We start from the raw sequence: 21150 nt of genomic DNA on the forward strand, positions 1-21150 counted from the left end.
CCCATCGTTCTGTTCTTTCATGGGAGATGGGGGAGAGTGGTTAAAAAAGAATTATTTTCATTGCACAATTACACATACAATCCAGATTCCAAAAGATTACCAGAGACAGCCTCAAAATTTTACAGATCCAGGATTCAAAAAACTAAAGACTAACTTTGATACCATTTAAGTGATACCGAAAAGTACCATCTTTAGTATCTTTAAGTATAAAAATGTTAGCCAAAAGAATGATATAATACTTTGGAAATTCAAAACAAAACAAACCATGAAAATACATATAAATTAACAAAGGGCGGCTCCAAGAGAATCCTTAAGAAGCAGCAGTCCACAATTTAAAATTTTTAAAATCCCAAGTCAAATGAAATCTTTTAAAAGACTAAATAAAAGAAAAATACCTGTGTTAAAAACAAATAGAAGATTTTGTCTCTACAAAGGATGGGATGTGAAGCGACTCTCAAGAGGAAATTTTCTAAACCAATTCGTCGTCTTTCCACAAAATCCGGGTCCATGTTGTCAGCAGAGAGTTTATGCCAAACGAATTCTGCCTAGATAAACAAAACAGTCATGAAGAATAGTCTCAATGCTAACGACTTCTAAACGACACCACCATTTCACTCCTTACCCTTTTTTCTGGTAGAGGTGGCACAACAATATGTGGATAGTAAACTAAAAGGTAGTTTCTCAGCAACTCAAATTCACTATACCGCCTCCACAGTGAGTCTGTTAGGACACTCTGACCATCACTATGTTCAACTGACCTGAAAAAGACAGAATAAGATTTCTAGTGATTTTTTAAAAAATACAAATGCATGCATACGACCTCCTTTAAAACTGATAACTCCATTTACTGAATGCTTATGAACCAGGAGGGCTATGAACCAGGGACTGAGAACTTTTCATGTATTATTTAATCCCTACAACACACCTGGTGAAGCAGGGATTACTGTCCCCATTTCACAGATGAGGAAGCAGCGGCACAGTATATGCTTTTCCTTCAATCACAAAGATTTGTGGGTAGAGCACTCAGATCCGTCTGATTCCCAAGCCCTCACTCCTAACCACTTTACTTCATTATAGAAAACCTATCTGAACTTGAGAGAAATAGTCATATTAGGAATATTCTTCTCAACAAAAGCCTCAATGTAAAATAATTCAGTTAACATAATGGCTGGCTTTACAATATAGTGAAAGTCTGGCTTCACCAGACTTCAATGAAACCAGTGTTTCATTAAAGAAAAAAGTATTTTTAATTGCCACAATGAAAGAACAACTGCCACCACGAGAGAACAACATTCATGCCAAAGACCGTGACACCAAAAACCCTCAATTTAACATCATCAATGAACCAGATGCATCCAAGTACCAGAAAAGATCCACAAAAGTAAAGTGTCAATGAACTCTGAAAGAGTGGCAAGAAGGGAAGTAATGAATCAGTTTTAGTCTTGTATTTAATATAAAGAGCTGCAGGCAATGCCATAGTCACCCATACAGAAGTTCAAATTGGGGGAAAGCTGGGTAAAATCATAAAAAGACTATTTGAAATTATTTTGACTATTTATGATTTCTGCTAGCATAATGACTATTAGAAAACATCAGTCTTCTAAACATTATCTGAACCTTCTCATTTCCTAATTGAAAATAACTTACAAATCCTCCAAGAAACATACATATAACCAAAATGTGCATTTGTACATGTACAGTATAAAGGAAGAGAGGCTAAGTCAGTCTCGGAATAAAGTCTGGAGAAAATGTGTACACCATGCCATGCTCAACACAAGATGTTCAATGTTTTTATTATTTACATATTAAGTTTGCTACATTAATTCACTGTATATTAATAAAAAGGGAAACATAATATGAAATTCAAAATATACAAATGGCTTTAATGGCAAGATAGAGGATTATTAAATGATAATTCATTTTAAAGAGTTGACCTAACCATTAGCTGACTAAAACTTTTCTAATTCAGATTTTCAACTTCAGCTAAAAAAAAAATATCTTGGGTTAATATCAAGATTCAAATTATTCAAAATCATTACCAACAGAGCCGCAATCTTGCTAAAAAGTAGATAAATATAGCCTATAGGCAGTACATCTAAAGGCTGTTAGAAGAGCTGCTACAAGTTGTTTTCGGTTTGTTTCATTTCAAAGGCCACAGAAAGAAGTAAGCGGAAGTCACCTAAAAGCACAGAGAAGACTTTCTTTGAACCACAAAACTACCCCATTTTTCCAATCATTTAACAAATATTTAATAACACATAAGAGATATAAGCATCTGAATGCAGAGTTCCAAAGAATAGCAAGAAGAGATAAGAAAGCCTTCCTCAGCGATCAATGCAAAGAAACAGAGGAAAAGAACAGAATGGGAAAGACTAGAGATCTCTTCAAGAAAATCAGACATACCAAGGAAACATTTCATGCCAAGATGGGCTTGATAAAGGACAGAAATGGTATGGACCTAACAGAAGCAGAAGATATTAAGAAAAGGTAGCAAGAATACACAGAAGAACTGTACAAAAAAGATCTTCATAACCAAGATAATCATGATGGTATGATCACTCACCTAGAGCAGACATCCTGGAATGTGAAGTCAAGTGGGCCTTAGAAAGCATCACTTCAAACAAAGCTAGTGGAGGTGATGGGAATTCCAGTTGAGCTATTTCAAATCCTGAAAGATGATGCTGTGAAAGTGCTGCACTCAATATGCCAACAAATTTGGAAAACTCAGCAATGGCCACAGGACTAGAAAATGTCAGTTTTCATTCCAATCCCAAAGAAAGGCAATGCCAAAGAATGCTCAAACTACCACACAGTTGCACTCATCTTACACGCTAGTAATGCTCAAAATTCTCCAAGCCAGGCTTCAGCAATACGTGAACCGTGAACTCCCAGATGTTCAAGCTGGTTTTAGAAAAGGCAGAGGAACCAGAGATCAAATTGCCAACATCCACTGGATCATCAAAAAAGCAAGAGAGTTCCAGAAAAACATCTATTTCTGCTTTATTGACTATGCCAAAGCCTTTGACTGTGTGGATCACAATAAACTGTGGAAAATTCTGAAAGAGATGGGAATACCAGACCACCTGACCTGCCTCTTGAGAAATCTGTATGCAGGTCAGGAAGCAACAGTTCGAACTGGACATGGAACAAGAGACTGGTTCCAAATAGGGAAAGGAGTACGTCAAGGCTGTATACTGTCACCCTGCTTATTTAACTTCTATGCAGAATACATCATGAGAAACGCTGGGCTGGAAGAAGCACAAGCTGGAATCAAGATTGCCAGGAGAAATATCAATCACCTCAGATATGCAGATGACACCACCCTTATGGCAGAAAGTGAAGAGGAAATAAAAAACTCTTGATGAAACTGAAAGAGAGTGAAAAAGTTGGGTTAAAGCTCAACATTCAGAAAACGAAGATCATGGCATCTGGTCCCATCACTTCATGGGAAATAGATGGGGAAACAGTGGCAACAGTGTCAGACTTTACTTTCTTGGGCTCCAAAATCACTGTAGATGGTGACTGCAGTCATGAAATTAAAAGACACTTCCTCCTTGGAAGGAAAGTTATGACCGCTTAACCTAGACCAACCAAACTTTATTGGTTACTTTGTCAACAAAGGTCCGTCTAGTCAAGGCTATGGTTTTTCCAGTGGTCATGTATGGATGTGAGAGTTGGACTGTGAAAAAAGCTGAGCACCAAAGAATTGATGCTTTTGAACTATCGTGTTGGAGAAGACTCTTGAGAGTCTCTTGGACTGCAAGGAGATCCAACCAGTCCATTCTGAACTCCTTCAGCCCTGGGTGTTCTTTGGAAGGAATGATGCTAAAGCTGAAACTCCAATACTTTGGCCACCTCATGCAAAGAGTTGACTCATTGGAAAAGACCCTGATGCTGGGAGGGATTGGCGGCAGGAGGAGAAGGGGACGACAGAGGATGAGATGGCTGGATGGCATCACCGACTCGATAGACGTGAGTCTGAGTGAACTCCGGGAGTTAGTGATGGACAGGGAGGCCTGGAGTGCTGCGATTCATGGGGTCACAAAGAGTTGGACACAACTGAGCAACTGAACTGAACTGAAGTGGTTTCACATGCAATATTTAAATAAAATTTAACTGTTTAAACCATTTAATTTGACAAAGTATTAGGATCTTTAGCCCTACTTTACAAATTAGAAGAATTAAGTAAAAACACCATATAGCTTCCCAGGACAAAGAGGCATTCTTACCTATTAGTACTTAACAATATTCTTACCTGTTTTAAAAGGGTTCACACTTTATGAACAGGAAAACATAAAAATCTCTGGAAAAACTAAAATCAATGACCTTAGCCTTATTAATCCTTAATCTATTAAACTGTAACACAACAGGCAACTGCTAAACTGACTTTCTTCTTGTGTCTAGAGAAGAGATGAGCTATGTGATAAAGTTGAACTTTTAGTCAATGACAAGGCTCAACAATATTCATAGTGTCCAAGATACTCTGCCTAACACTGAATTACAGCAAGAATTCTACATGACCAAAATAATAAATTCCAGGGTTCTGTGGGTGCTGAAGGTCAGTTATGGTACTGACAAAATAATCTATTTATAAACAGTATTTCTCAAAGTGGACGTGTATATGACATGGGATAGGCAAGAATTTAAGACAGGGAAAACATAAGTCATAAAGAAAAAAGATAAATTTGACTATCCTAAGATGTAAAGCTTTTGTATTTGAAAGATAAAACTATAGTCCATGGCTCATTTGCTTCAAAAACACTTGGAACTTAAGCTCAAAATGTATTAATTCCTGGACTCCACTCAAAATTCAGTAGCTTAACAAATTTTCCAAGTGATTCCTATATATTTTAAAGTTTAAGAAGCACTGTTTTAAAATAAATGAAATGTAAGTGTGAAAGTCAACTCAATATCCTTTTGTGTACCACATTATTTACTGATGATCCACTTATATATTTATCCAGAGGCTAGCTATATTACTCATGTATGGTCGCTTCTAACTCCAACTTTTGAATTATAATTCTCTATTCATTTCAAAGTCAAGAGTAAACAACTATAATAAATAAAGAGTAAACAGCTATAAATTATTCCAGATAATTGAAATCAAGAGGTTCTTCTAGCAGTAAAGCTAATCAACAGCTAATTTCATTGTTCAACTGGATGAAGAAACAGGCATATACTAAAAATATCCTTTTTAGCTTTAAATTTAAGAATTTACTTAAAAAGCTAGAGCCAATACAAATTTCTAAAGTATGATATTTTAAAATAGCTAACTTAAAAAAAAAAAACCTCTCATGGGACCATACTGTTTTTAAATTAACTTAAAAATCTCTCCGATACATATGCATGTATGTACACGGGCAGGATACTTTCCTGACCCACCAGGCAAGTCCCTCTACTTTTCTATAAAAACATGGACTATACTTTATTAATTTTTTTACATTTTGGCCACACTGCACAGCATGTGGGATCTGATTTCCCCAACCAGGGATCAAACCCGCACAGCTTGCAATGGAAGTGTGGGTCTCAATGGCCTACCAGGGAAGCCCCCCATTTGTTTTAACTGAAAGCATTTCTTCTCAGTTCACAGAAAGAAAAGCACTTGTCGGTACATTCTTTATATAAACTATTTATAATAAGCAAAATTCCCAGGTGGTGCAGTGGTAAACAATCCACCTGCCAATGCAGGAGACACAAGAGATGTGGGCTCGATCCCTAGGTCAGGAAGTGGCCAGGAAGAGGCCCTGGGAAAGGAAATGGCAACCCACTCCAGTATTCTTGCCTGGGAATCCCACGGACAGAGAAGCCTGGTAGGTCACGAAGAGTCAGACGTGAGCGCACACACACACACATCCTTTGCTTTTCTCTAGACAAAACAGTTTAATTCATTTATCTTTTTCCTTATGAAGTAAAAGACTTTCCTGGTGAGTTTTTAAAATGAATAACTTTATTTGTGGCTGTGCTGAGTCCTCCCTGCTGTGTGGGCTTTCTCTAGTTGTCGTGCACAGCGGCTTCTCTTGCTGTGGAGCACAGGCTCTAGGGGCCGGGCTTCAGTAGTTGTGGCACATGGGCTCAGAAGTCATGGCTCCCGAGCTCTCGAGCACAGACTCGGTAGTTGTGGCACATGAGCTTAGTTACTCTGAGGCACGTGGGATCTTCCCAAACCAGGGACGAACCCGTGTCTCCCGCATGGGCAGGCCCGTGATGTGGATGGGATCTGGATGTTACCTGACACTAAAGCAAGCATCAAGTAACATCCAGTAACCTTCGTTCTCCCTCCAAAACAAATACATTCAGATGTAGCTCTAAGAGTACCAGAGTAAAAGAAAATCTAGTCACTGTTAAAAAGTAAAGAAACTAAAAGACAATGACCTGTAAATGATTCCATTATACAACAGAATTTGTATCAACAGCTACCAAAGCCCTTTCTAACCTCAGACATAATTCTCATCACTCACCTTGTTTCAATGAGGTAAGCAGTATACGTTTCCTGCATGTTCATGGCATTTCTTCCAGTTCGCTTTTCTGCTTCTGAAACACTGATTTCAATCTTCTTCAATGAAAAATTATTTTCTGTCATCTGAATAAAAATAGAACAACAAAAAACTTTTTAAATGATACTGAAAAAAAACCCAGCTATTATAATCAAATCCATTATTAGTACGTATCACAGGTTACTTTTTTTATATCTCTTGCATTACTAGTGGTTGCTCAACAACATCAGCAAATGATGTCCCTCTTTTTATCAGTATGTAGCACATTAAATTTTTCCAGAAGCTATTTTAGCAAGTGCCATAGATTTAATTATTAAAATGTAGGCATGATTATAGGAGAAAAAATTAAAATAAAAAGTATACATAGCACTTAAATGACCAAGAATAAATCTATATAGAAATACATAAGAAAAAATTTAAAAACACTGTTTACAAAGACGAATGATCCTCAATACTGACATCATTTTACCACTCAAATCAAATATAAAATGATATGTGACAAAAGATGAGATTTTCAGCTTTAAAAATTAAAGCTGAATTTTAAATGTTTTTAAAAAGAAGGTTCATTTTTAAAAAGGAGCCATCACATATTTGATCATAAATTTGCCTAAAATTTTGGCAGTGGTTAACAGGCTCCACTGTGAGATAGCAGGTTTTTCTTTTTTATAAATATTGCTTTTATTGATTTATTCATTTTTTATTGAAGTATAGTTGATTTACAATGTTGTCTTAGTTCCTAGTATACAGCAAAGATATTCTTTAATATATATTCTTTTTCATATTATTTGTGATTATAGTTTATTACAGGATAATGAATAGAGTTCCCTGTACTATACACAGGACCCTGTCTATCTGAAACAGCAGGTTTTAAGAACAGGAAACTTCTTTCTTTTCTTGCTAGATCATCCCCAGGTCTGTACCAAACAACATCACTTGGTAGTTTACAGGTTCTTTGTGCCACTGAAGAAAGAAAGTGAAAGTGAAGTCGCTCAGTCCTGTCCAACTCTTTGCGACCCCATGGTCTGTAGCCCACCACACTCCTCCATCCACGGGATTTTCCATGCAAGAGTACTGGAGTGGGTTGCCATTTCCTTCTCCAGAGGATCTTCCCAACCCAGGGATCAAACCTGGGTCTCCGGCATCGTAGGCAGACGCTTTACCATCTGAACCACCAGGGAAGTCTTGCCACTGAAGAGGGGTCTTGAATACACCCAAACTAGCTCCAAGTTTAAACAATAAAGACACAGTGAGGCCACGCGATAACTGCTGTGCTTTTCTTTTTGTTCCCTTGCTTTTTCTTCCTCCCTGAACTTTCAAAGTTCACAGGTGGGTTTTAATTAAAAAGCACTGTATTGCATTACAGTTGGGGCTGGTTTGTGAAGAAGAGATATAAGTAAAAAGATGGATATACCAACAAGTTAAAAGAAAAAGCGATATGCAATAAAAATCCATGATGATACTTTACACAGGAATTAAATCTGTGTGCTATGAAGACAGAATAAGCTATGTGACAATACACAAAATTAAATCAGTGATGAATCAAGATGACATGCTTAGAAAGTACCCCAAGAACGCTTAAGAATAATGGAAGAGGTAAAAATGCTAAAAGAAAATAAAGGATAGAGAACTAAAAATGAACCCAAAACAAAACTACTCTGTTGCCAAACAAGACAATTTTATAAACTGCAAGTTTTATGTTCATGTATTAAAAGAGAAAATAAGATAAAGAAAAATCATTCAACTAAAAGAAAGCTCCAGAAATTACATAAGCATAAACCACTCAACATCAGGATTATGACCCCTCACTGGTTGAGATTATACATATAAAAAATTTTGGCCCACAGCCAAGCACTGATTTATCATCATGTACGTCACTGAAAAATTCTCTCAATTCTAGAATCAAAAACTGATAAATTATTTCCCACCAAAAAGATAGTGCACATGAATCATAAATTTACCCCATTATGGCATCCAAATAATTACACAGAAGGGAAAAATAAAAGTATAAAATCAACTATCATAAAAACTAAAGACTGGCACATAAAAATACCAGCAGGGATTGGTAGATGGTATAAAATTGCTAACACTGTCATATTAAAGTACAAACGGTGCCAAGAATAGCATAACTCATGTTAAAAGGACACATTCAAAAGATTTAGAAATGGATAAACTTGATGACTGGAAGATGAGACTAGGAGTGTGTTTTAAAGAGAGAGAGAATATTTTATGTATTTACTTTTAAATTGAAGTACAGTTGATTTACAATGTTGTATTGGTGAAACACAATGCTTTAGATGAATTAAAAGTGGACTTCTCATCAGAGTAAAGAACATCATTAAAGAATGATGCTACACTTGTATCCTATACTTATATTCAAAGAATAACATCCCAAATGTAGATGCCTGATAGGTGAATCACTACTTCCTACCTGACTTAAGACCAAATAAATATAAAAGATGGACATATTTAAAAGGCTGATGAAATTTTTTATTTCCAAGTCAATGAGCAAAAATCAATCTGTGTGTGTGTGTGTGCCAAGTCACTTCAGTCATGCCCAATTCTGCGAACCTATGGACTACAGCCCACCAGGCTCTGCTGTCCATGGGATATTCCAGGCAAGAACATTGCAGTGGGTTGTCATTCCTTTCTCCAATGAACTTCCCAACCCAGAGATCAAACCTAGGTCTCCTGCATCGCAGGCAGATTCTTTACCATCTAAGCCACCAGGCAAGCCCCCCAAATCAATCTACTATAAGTTTTAAAATACTGCAAGGACTTCCCTGGAGGCTCAGGGGATAAGAATCCATCTGCCAATGCAGAAGACACAGGTTCGATCCTTGGTCCAAGAAGATTCTACGTGCTGCGGGGCAACTAGGCCTGTGTGCCACAGCTACGGAGCCCGCGCTATAGAGCCCTCAAACTGCAACTACTGAACCCATGTGCCCTCGAGCCTGTGCTCTGCAACAAGAGAAGCCACGGCAATGAGAAGCCTGAAAACCACAAGAAGGGAACAGCACCTCCTTGTCACAACTAGAAGAAAGCCCATGACCGCAATGAAAATCCAGTGCAGCCACAAATGAACAAATAATGGTGCAAACAATGAAACAGTAAAAGCAAGCATAAGACAGGTAACAGTGATAAAAGGAATGACAGAAACTATTAATTCAGTAACTGAATGATTACTGAGTATCTACAGTGCCAGTCATTAGCAGTGAGAAGATAACTGAAACAAAGTGCTTGAGTTCAGCGTTTCAAAGTGCAGAGTTCAGTGGTTGAGTTTGCTTGAGGAATTCTCACCATCCAGAAAAGTGAAAATGATGAAAGATGATTTTTTAAAAAAGGAAAATGAAGAACCAATGCTTAAATAATAGTTCTTAAAAAAGAAATCAGAAGAAACAGAACAGAAATAATAATCACCAGTATAATAAAAAAGAAACAAACAAAAACTCTTTCTGGATTGAAAAATATTTCCACAGCTCCAAATTGAAAGGCATGTGGTCCATGTATAATGAATTAGAAAATTAAACATCTTCAGCATAGAGGAAAAAAATGCTAAAAAATTAAGGCAGGAAAATAAAAAGCACAATCACTACCAAAGAATAAAGACCAGATTTGCCCTAGATTTCACAATAATATAAAGGCCAAATGACAAAGGAGCATCATGGATATAGAATGCTTGAAATATTATAAAAATACTAACACACTGTTCCTTTAAAGATAACTTTATCCAGAAGGGATTTTTGTGGTGGTGGTGTTGTTTGTAGAAATTGATGCTCTGTTCCTACAATTTATATGGAAATACAAAGGACCTAGAATAGCCAAAATAGTTTTGAAAAATAACAAGTTGCAGGATCTATACTATCTCGTTTCAAAATTTATTAAAAAGCTAAACTAATAAGGACAGTGGGGGCACTGGCAGGATAGACATAGACATCAATGGATCAATGGAACAGAATTGAGAATCCAGAAATAAACCCTTACATTTAAGGTCAAGTGATTTTAATAAACACACCAAGGCAATTTGACAGAGAGAGTCTTTTCAACATATAGTGCAGAGGCAACTGAGTAGCCACAGACCAAGGAAAAAACCCTAGAACTAGACCCTTTACTCACATTGTACACAGAAATTAACTCAAAACAGTTTACATTCTCAGATGTAAACGCGAAACCTGGGGAATTCCCTGGCAATCCAGTGGTTAGGATTCATATGCTTTCACCACCAAGGACCCAGGTTCCATTCCTGGTCAGAGAACTAAGATCCATAAGCCATCTGGGGTAATTTCAAAAAAAAGACAAAAAAAAAACATGATCCTGGGATAAGCAAAGCATTCTTAGATAAGCACAATCTATAAAAGGAAAACAAAAACCTGATCTCCTAGTCTTCATCACAATTAAAAACTATTGCTAAACTTTCAAAGGTATCATTAAGAAAAGTAAAAAGCCATGGCCCAGGGGAAGTATCTGCAAATCTCACTATTTGATTCAAAAAAAAAATCCAGAATAACTGAACAACATGTGCCTATGTGCTCTGTCGTGTCCGACTCTGTGACCCCATGGACTACAGTCCACCAGGCTCCTCTGTAGATGGAATCTTCCAGCCAAGATGACTGGAGCAGGTTGCCATTTCCTACTCCAGAGGATCTTCCCAACCCAGGGACAGAACCTGCGTCTCCTGCACTGGCAGGCAGATTCTTTACCGCTAAGCCACGAGGGAAGCACCTTCAATAAAAAGAAAAACCACCCAATTTTAATAAGTAAAAGACCTGAATAGAATTTCACCAAAAAAGATATGCAAATAGAAATAAGCACATGAAAAGATGTTCAACACCATCAGTCATTTAAAAAATGCAAATTAAAACCACTTCATATCCACTAGAATGGTTATAATCAGAAAGACAGACACTGCCAAGTACTGGCAGGGGTGTGGAGAAAAGTGAGCCTCATAATTGCTCTTGGTAATGTTAAATGGTACAGACACTCAGGAAAACAGTGGCAGTTTCTTACAACAAAAAGTTAAAACTTACCATATAACCCAGCAATTATACTGCTACAAATTTAACTCAAGAGAAATGTAAACATACATCCACACAAAGACTTGAACGTGAATGAATATTCATCACAGCAATAATATTCATAATATGAAAGCTGAAAATAACCCCAACTTGCATCAAATGGTGAATAAACAAAAAGTGATACATCCATAAAACTGAATGCTATTCAGTAATTTAAAAAAAATCAGAAAAGTTCAAAAACTGGGTTGTAGTGATGGTGGTGCAATTCTGCAAATCTGAGACCCCCATGGACTGTAGCTGGCCAGGCTCCTTTGTCCATGCAATTCTCCAGGCAAGAATACTAGAGTGGTTGCCATTTCCTTCTCCAGAGGATCTTCCTGACCCAGGGATCAAACCCAGGTCTTCTGCATTACAGGAAGATTCTTTACATCTGAGGCACCAGTGAAGCTCTTACTACAAATTACTGAATTTATATACATACAGAGGGAATTTTATGATATATAAATCATATCTTAATAAAGTTTAAAAAATAAAACCCACAAGTCCATAATGAAACAGACAAGTAAATAGAGATTTTGATGAGGAACAAAGTACTTTTCTAGTTTCAAAGTATGTCTTCACAAAATGAGATAAGATCTGTAGTTACCAGAGGCAGGGGATGGGGAAAAAAGAAACTGGATGAAAGAATTAAAAGGTACAAAGTTATAAAGAGTACTAGGGATATAATGTACAACATGATACATTAACACTGATGTATGTTATTTACAAGAATTGCTAAGAAAGTAAACCTTAAGCATTCTCGTCACAAAAAAAAAATGTATTTTTTGTATTTCTTAATATTGTATCTATATGAGATGATGGACGTTCATTTCATGATGAATGTAAGTCCAATCACTATATTGTATGCCTTAAACACATATAGTTGTGTATGCCAATTAGACCTCAATAAAACAGAAAGGAAAAAAAAAGTGTATCCCCAAAACGTTAATCACAAAGAGGAAAAGAGAAACTTTATACTGGAGAAGACTAGCAGAGAAAGTGATCAAACCTGAATCATGTGCAAACTGGTAAGAAGCAATTAGAGGAACACGGCATCACGTTAGTGGCAATTTCTGCCAAAGAAGCATAACCTGAATTTAACCACTAGAAAACATCAGGCAAACCCAAAGTGAAGGGCATTCTACAAAAATAACTGGTTGCTAATATACAAAAGGTCAGTCTTCATTCCAATCCCAAAGAAAGGCAATGCCAAAGAATGCTCAAACTACCACACAACTGCATTCATCTCACACGCTAGTAAAGTAATGCTCAAAATTCTCCAAGCCAGGCTTCAGCAATACATGAACCGTGAACTCCCAGATGTTCAAGCTGGTTTTAGAAAAGGCAGAGGAACCAGAGATCAAATTGCCAACATCCACTGGATCATCAAAAAAGCAAGAGAGTTCCAGAAAAACATCTATTTCTGCTTTATTGACTATATCAAAGCCTTTGACTGTGTGGATCACAATAAACTGTGGAAAATTCTGAAAGAGATGGGAATACCAGACCACCTGACCTGCCTCTTGAGAAATCTGTATGCAGGTCAGGAAGTAACAGTTAGAACTGGACATGGAACAAGAGACTGGTTCCAAATAGGGAAAGGAGTACGTCAAGGCTGTATATTGTTACCCTGCTCATTTAACTTCTATGCAGAGTACATCATGAGAAACGCTGGGCTGGAAGAAGCACAAGCTGGAATCAAGATTGCCAGGATAAATATCAATCACCTCAGATATGCAGATGACACCACCCTTATGGCAGAAAGTGAAGAGGAAATAAAAAGCCTCTTGATGAAAGTGAAAGAGGAGAGTGAAAAAGTTGGCTTAAAGCTCAACATTCAGAAAACGAAGATCATGGCATCTGGTCCCATCACTTCTTGGGAAATAGATGGGGAAACAGTGGAAACAGAGTCAGACTTTATTTTCTTGGGCTCCAAAATCACTGCAGATGGTGACTGCAGCCATGAAATTAAAAGACGCTTACTCCTTGGAAGAAAAGTTATGACCAACCTAGACAGCATATTGAAAAGCAGAGACATTACTTTGCCAACAAAGGTCCATCTAGTCAAGGCTATGGTTTTTCCACTGGTCATGTATGGATGTGAGAGTTGGACTGTGAAGAAGGCTGAGCGCCAAAGAATTGATGCTTTTGAACTGTGGTGATGGAGAAGGCTTTTGAGAGTCCCTTGGACTGCAAGGAGATCCATCCAGTCCATTCTAAAGATCAGCCCTGGGTGTTCTTTGGAAGGAATGATGCTAAAGCTGAAACTCCAGTACTTTGGCCACCTCAGGCAAAGAGTTGATTCACAGGAAAAGACTCTGATGCTGGGAGGGATTGGGAGCAGGAGGAAAAGGGGACGACAGAGGATGAGATGGCTGGATGGCATCACCGACTCAATGGACGTGAGTTTGAGTGAACTCCAGGAGTTGGTGATGGACAGGGAGCCTGGCATGCTGCGATTCATGGGGTCGCAAAGAGTAGGACCCGATTGAGTGACTGAACTGAACTGAACTGAACTGAATATACAAACGGGTCAAAGTCATGAAAGCAAAGACCAAGAAACACTTTCAGATTGGAGGAGACTAAAGAGACAATGCAACTAAATGTAATACTTGAGTCTGGGCTGAATTATTTTGTTCTGAAGAACACTGTTGGTACAACTGGCAAAACTTACATGAAGTCTGAGGATTAGATAATAATTTATCAATGCTTTTGACAGCGGCTCTGTGATTATATCAAATGTCCTTTTTTGCCCTTGAAATATATACTAAATGTTCTGAGGATGAGATAAACAGCAGTTTATTCTCAAATATTTCAAGGGAAACAATTCTTTGTACTGTACTTGGTTATAAATTTGAGATCCTTTCTATTAATTACTTCAAAAATTTAATGGCATTATATTTACATAAATAATCTGTCTCAATTATGTCTTGAGGAAGAAAAAAAAAAGACATGCCTTCAAAATTATAGAGGATAAAACGAAAGAAACTATGGTCCACAAAGGAAAATCCAAAAACAGAAACCAAAATAAGAAAGCATAAACTATAACAGAAAAAAATCAGCTAAAAATAGAGTCAGTTAAGATAATAAATGCAGGGGCTTCCCTAGTGGACCAGTACTTAAGAATTCGCCTTTCAATGCAGCTGGCACAGATTCAATCCCTGGTCAGGAAGCTAAGATCCTACAAGCTTTGTGGCCAAAAAAACAAAAAACAAGTAATACTGTAACAAATTCAGTAAAGATTTCAAAAATAGTCCACATCAAAAAAAATTTTTTTAATAAAAAGTAGATAATAAATGCAAATATCTTATTCCCATGGTAAATAGGGGGCTGGTGGTTCAGCATAAAGAATCCACGTGCAAAGCAGGAGACACAGGTCCAATTCCTGGATTGGATGGTCCCTTGTAGAAGGGAATGGCAACCCACTCCAGTACTCTTGTCTGGGAAATCCCATGGTCACAGAGGCCTGGTGGGCTAAAGTCCCTGGGGTCAGAGTGGGCCATGACTGACTTGAAACAGTGCCTATGTACACAAGTACATGTGTACTGACTATGATTTAAAACGCATTCTGCACCATGAGTTGCCTTCAAAAAATAACAGAACTGCTGAAGTAGAAAGTGAGGAAAGCAATTCTTGAGAATTATTTAATAATCTCCTGTGCTGTGTGTGCTTAGTCGCTCAGTCGTGTCGACTCTTTGCAACCCCATGACTGTGGCCCGCCAGGCTCCTCTATCCTCGGAGGCTCTCCAGGCAAGAATACAGGAGGGGGTTGCCGTGCCCTCCTCCAGGATATCTTCCCGACTGAGGGATTGAACCGGGGTCTACTGCGCTGCAGGCGGATTCTTCACCAGCTGAGGTACCAGGGAAGCCCTAAGCTGATAAATTCTGTAACTCTGCCTATACATTTCCTTTTTCATATTATCTTTACCACAAATGTCTCAAACCTTCCTCCACTCACTTCTGGACTCCTTCACTCAGCTTTCTGCTGCCAACCTGTGAAGGAACTAACAGTGTACAGGCACTGTTCAAGCAATGGCTGCTGAAGCACTCTTAGCCCCAGGAGCACTCCAGAAGCCTAAAGAATCCTCCCTACAAAAGAAAAGACACTATGAATACCTCAGGCAGCGGTTCTCTGAGCAAATACTGTTAACTGCCAACTCAATGGAATTTTCCAGCCCAAAAAAAGCAGCATTTTTACCCCCATTCCCTTGCTGCGTCCTCGCCAGGACTGACTGCTACTCTCTTGAAGATTGTGGTCCTCCCTCATTCTTCATATTCCAAACTTCTTTAAATAAAACCAACAACACTTTAAAAAAAATACACTCTTCCTCGTAAGGAAAAAGTACAGAAAGAAAGGGAAACTTCTAACCAGACATTGGAAAGGAAGAGGACGAAGACTCACAGAAACAAAAACAAGAGAATGAGAGTTTACAACCGAATTTAAAGAATGTTAAAATTAGGGATGTTTAAAACTGGAAAAGATCACCTTGGCAGTGCATGTTTCCACTATCCCTCGGTGTGGGGCAACTAGCACAATTTTCTCTCCAACCAAACTGCAGAGTCAAAAATAAGGCTGATGAGGCTTTTTGTCATTTCTCCACACTATCAGTATATATGCTTTTATGGTGAAAAAGTTATTGATAAGTCAACATATTATTCAGAGCTCTTTTCTTCTTAAAATAACAACTTGAATCTTAATAAAACAAAAAAATATTTAAGTATAGTATTTTACAATTTACAAGACTATTTTTAATCTTTTTTTTTTCTTGGTGGTGAGGGGGCAGGGAGTGAAGCTTTATGGTTTCATGAACAGAGCACTGATGTCAAAGCCACAAAGACTTGGGCCCAAATCCCAGTCATGTCACTAGTTTGTGACTTTGGCCAAATTACTTCTCTCAGAGCTTCTGCTTCCTTATCTCTGTATGTCTTTTGTCTTTTGGGAGTAATTTTGAAAATTAAATGAAAAGTAGAGCCTCACAGTGTCTAGCACAAACAAATGTAATTTACCTGTCTGCCCAGACCACATTCCTATCTACCAGTAACAGTGGCAACATGGCTATGGTTACTGCAATACTTCTCAACTATGGATGGATTAGAGTGGAAGAGGGGACAGAAACAGGACAAGGAGTAGATCTTCTGAGACTGCAGACTTTTAGAAGGAGGGGACAACATATAGAGTGTATGTGGATGCACATGTGTGTGTTGATAAGCTCCAGATGATTCTGAAATATTTGTCCAAATGGCTTGTATTTCTAAAAATTACTAAATTATCTCTATAAATTACTAAATCATTGTTTGAGGAAACCCTAAGCTTGGGCAATCTCAAATGGTCTCTTATCACACATTTAAAAGTCAGATAATATTACATAACTACAACTTTTACTGTATGATGGCATCTTTGGGATTTCAAATATCTTAAACTGAACACAGGTTTTTTATTTTAAATGAGATATTTATAATCACTTCACACAAATGGATTTTATACTATAGTTGCAACTTCATATTAGTTAACCATCCAAAGGCTGTCACAAAAAAAAATTACCAAAATGTTCAGTCATTATCAAAATTAAACTCACAATGCAGCTAACGAAAGATATGATTCTCACCCTTTGAAACAATCTAAAATTGCTTTAACACATATCCATATGGTTGGCAAGTAACTTCAAGTCTGAAAATATTAAGTGCTGATAAGGACAGACAGCAGCAGGCACTACTGATGCGAATACAAACTGGCATGTTCACTCTAGCAAACAACCTGGCACTACTTACTATGCTACAGTGCTACCAGGTGGCACACTGCTGAAGAATCTGCCTGCCCATGCAAGAGACCTGGGTTCAATCCCTGGGTAGGGAAATCCCTTGGAGTAGGAAACAGCAACCCACTCCAATATTCTTGCCTAGAAAATTCTAGTGGGCTACAGTCCATGGGGTCGCAAAGTCAAACATGATTGAGTGGCTGAGCACACACGTGCGTGCGCGCACACACACACACACCTCTATGTCTTATGCTGCTGCTGTTTCAGTCAGACACGTTTCAGTCGTGTCCGACTCTGTGCGACCCCATAGACAGCAGCCCACCAGGCTCCCCTGTCCTTGGGATTCTCCAGGCAAGAACACTGGAGTGGGTTGCCATTTCCTTATCCAGTGCATGAAAGTGAAAAGTGAAAGGGAAGTCGCTTAGTCCTGTCCGACTCTTAGCGACCCCATGGACTGCAGCCTACCAGGCTCCTCTGTCCATGGGATTTTCCAGGCAAGAGTACTGGAGTGGGGTGCCATTGTCTTCTCCATGTCTTATGCTACCACCCTATGATCCAACAATTCCACTTTTAAGTTTATAGACACTTGCACTATGTATTTCTTACATGTAAGAAGTTCATAGTGGTAGTAATCTTTCAGGAACAGCAAGAATCTTGAAACAACCCTAATGTCTGTAAAACGAGGAAAAGAGAAATCAACTGTAGAATACCTACAAAATGGTATACTATAGAGTCATGAGTATAAAAACAAACTAAGTGACATTTTGGGTGAATCCCCAAAACAGTATAGAGCAAAAAAAGGAAGTCATAGTAAAACTAGTTTGATTATGTAAATTTCAAAATGAAGTAAAACTAAACAACATGTTGTTTAGGGACATTTACATTTATATATATATTTAAAGCTAGAAAGTTGTTAATACAAAATTCAGAATATAATTACTTCTATGGTCGAGGGAGCAGATGTAACAGGAGAATATACACAGGTTTCAAAGAAACTAGTTTTTATTTTGTGAGACTCTTCTCTGCATTAATTATAAACTTCCACAGTAAAAGTTGTTTTTTTAAGAAATAGAAAAACTAAGTCACAAATAGAATCTGCATTAAAAAAGCAATTCATGTAAGAGTCAAGTTTATGGACTACAGAATACACACACTGCTCTCACATTTCATATAAGATACCTCTCCACAAACAATTCTATAATTTAGGAAGAAAATAAATGAAAAACTTAAAATTCACCCACAGAAGTTTTCATGCTATCCTATACCTCGACATTTCCCCCAAGTAGGCAAAACCTTGGACTCCTAGCTAGTTAAAATAGCTAGTGGTGAAGTGCTGAACTTCAACTAGTGTTGAAATTCCTAGCTAGTTGTCTTTCTAGTTACAGTCAGCCAACAACTTTTAACTTTTCTTTATCCATTTATCACAAGGATGGGCAGTTTTATATTGTTAACTTGTTTCAGAAAAAAACCAACCAAAATGGATGAGCACTGCACAGGCTCATTACCGTGGTCTGATGATAAGTACTCGACTGAGTTTCCAAATCACTTTATTTAACATGGTCTACTCATCTTGCATTATGCGTGAAAACACTTTGGAATGAAAGTAATTACAAATATAAAATGATGCATTTCATCCTTCTGTCAAGCAAATGAAAATCACTATCAAAGGAGCTTCACAAAGCCAACAAATGGGATATCCATGACACATCTCCATTGGGAGACACAGCACTGACCCCAAATGAGAAAATTACAAGTCAAATAAGATTTTGGATGGGGGGAGGTTCAAGAGGGAGGGGACATATGTATACTTACTTATGGCTGATTCACGTTCCTGTGTGGCAGAAACCAACACAATATAGTAAAGCAATTTTATTATCCTCCAACTAAAAATCTATTTAAAACCACACAAACAAACAAAAAAAATCTTTTTCACTTGTACCTTTTCTTGACTCTAACACTTTATTCCATCTCCCGATGGTGGCACCAAGCCAAACACCCTCGTGCCCCAAACTTGTTCCTCAAGTCCCCCATTCTCTTCTTTCTCAAACACCGCTGCCACCGCCCACGGTTAAGCCTACTCCTCCGCACAAATTACAGATGCCAGAAACATCAGCGTTCCTCTTCGGGTCCAACCCCCCGGGGTTCCCGACCCTGAAACCGCACCTGCCTCAGCCTGGCGCTTTCCGGGCCCCGCGCCCGCGCCCGCCGAGCCGCGCCCACGGCCGCGCCCTCTTCACCCTTCCTGCGGTCCCGCAGCCCTGGCGCTCGCCCCTGCTCAGAACCCCCTTTTCCCACCAAGCCTCCCCACACTGACTGCACCCCGCTTCCCCGTCGCCGCGGGGCCTCTCGGCCGAGCGAGCCCACCCGCGCGGTCAGCGTAAACCAGTCCATTCCGCCCTCTAGGCCGCGCCCCAGGCCGCGGGGGTGGGGGGGCTCTGCCGCCCCTTCTCCTCACCGTGCCGTCCCCGGGGCCCTCGTCCCGGGCCCCTTTCGTTTCCTCACCGACCATGGACTCCAGCCCAGCGTCGGGGTGGCTCAGCGGCTCCAGCGGCGCGGGCTGCAAAAGCCGCTCAGGGTCGGGAACTGCCTGCTCCATGGCTGCGGCTCAGCGCAGCGGACACAGTGCGCCGGCGCCGCCTCGCCTGGACCGGCCCCGCCCACGGCCGCCGGCCAGGCCCCGCCCCCTCGGCCTGCGGCCGCGCCGCCCCGCCCCGCCGCGCCAGCTCACGGCCACGCAGACTGAGACCGCTCCTGGGCTAGGCCAGCAGTTGGGGATGGTACTTGGGAAGGGCGGGCCTGCGCGGGAAGTGGTCAGCTCCGGAGCCAGGAGACCCAGGAATCCGGGAGAACCGGTGGAGGGAAAGACAGAAAGGCAAGGGGAAGGTGAAGACAGGGTGGGTGCTGGAACCACTCAGGTTGGTGATCACCTAAAGAAAACTTGAAATCGGTAGAAATCAGTGGCTGTGATCTGACGTCTCCCTCTTGGCCTTTTATCTTACCTGCCATCATTGGTTCCTTTTTGGCCCCACCCCCACCCGCTAAACACACACCCAGAAAGATCAGAGCCGCGTAACTCACTAATTTTCACCAGGTTGAGTGACACAATCAGGAAAAGGTAAACACTTTTCAAGTGTTTGAGAAAAGTGAAGCGCTTAACTGAAGCTGTGTTTGAGTTCTATCTTCAAGTGTTTCTTGAAGCCCTGGTGATATCTGATAATTTTCTATAAACACTTCGGTTGAATTTTCGGAACCTATTTCCTAGGCAAGTATTCACTGTGATAACCTGACGGGAAACGCTCACTGGGTGTACCAGACTGTGGTACTTTGTAGTACCTTGTATAGGAAGTCTGGTCGTCAATTTTTCAAGGAGAGAAACTGATCTTTCTGTCCAAATAACTTAGCTGTTCGAAGCGGTGACACGCAGTTTTCTCCTCCTCCTGATCCTTCTTTTGGCATGGTAGCGATTTTTCCCATTCATCCCTAAAACCTCAGGTTATGTCCAAGTGCTAATATCACTTTGTTCATAAATCAGTTACGACCTTTTTCATACTTCTTTACAATTTACAATTATTTATTTATGTCTGTCTGCCCCAACTAGACTTCAGACTCCTTTAAAGCAAGGACTCTATTTTTTGTTCTTTCTTACCAAGCCTAGGACATTTACTCAATAAATGTTTAAAGGCATTTAGGACTTCCCTGGTGGTCCAGTGGTTAAGAATCCACCTTGCAATGCAAGGGACACAAATCCAATCCCTGATCCAGGAATATCCCACATGCCGGTGAGCAACTGAGCCCCCGTACTGCAACTACTGAAGCCCATGTGCCTAAGTCTTGCTCAACAAGAGACGC

General features: G+C 39.4%; 1 protein-coding gene across 1 annotated transcript in view; it reads right to left on the bottom strand.

Annotated features, from left to right (window-relative positions):
- Positions 1-19897, bottom strand: part of SNX4 (sorting nexin 4) — a 50826-nt gene extending 30929 nt beyond the window's left edge. The window contains exons 1-4 of the mRNA XM_068976361.1: positions 19757-19897; positions 6459-6580; positions 623-758; positions 396-545 (exon numbers count right to left, since the gene is read on the bottom strand). Coding sequence (XP_068832462.1) covers positions 396-545; positions 623-758; positions 6459-6580; positions 19757-19897 — 549 coding nt within the window. The remainder of the gene's footprint in view (positions 1-395; positions 546-622; positions 759-6458; positions 6581-19756) is intronic.
- Positions 19898-21150: the final 1253 nt, after the last annotated feature.

This window comes from Capricornis sumatraensis, chromosome 1 (assembly GCF_032405125.1).
Source record: "Capricornis sumatraensis isolate serow.1 chromosome 1, serow.2, whole genome shotgun sequence".
NCBI lineage: Eukaryota > Metazoa > Chordata > Mammalia > Artiodactyla > Bovidae > Capricornis > Capricornis sumatraensis.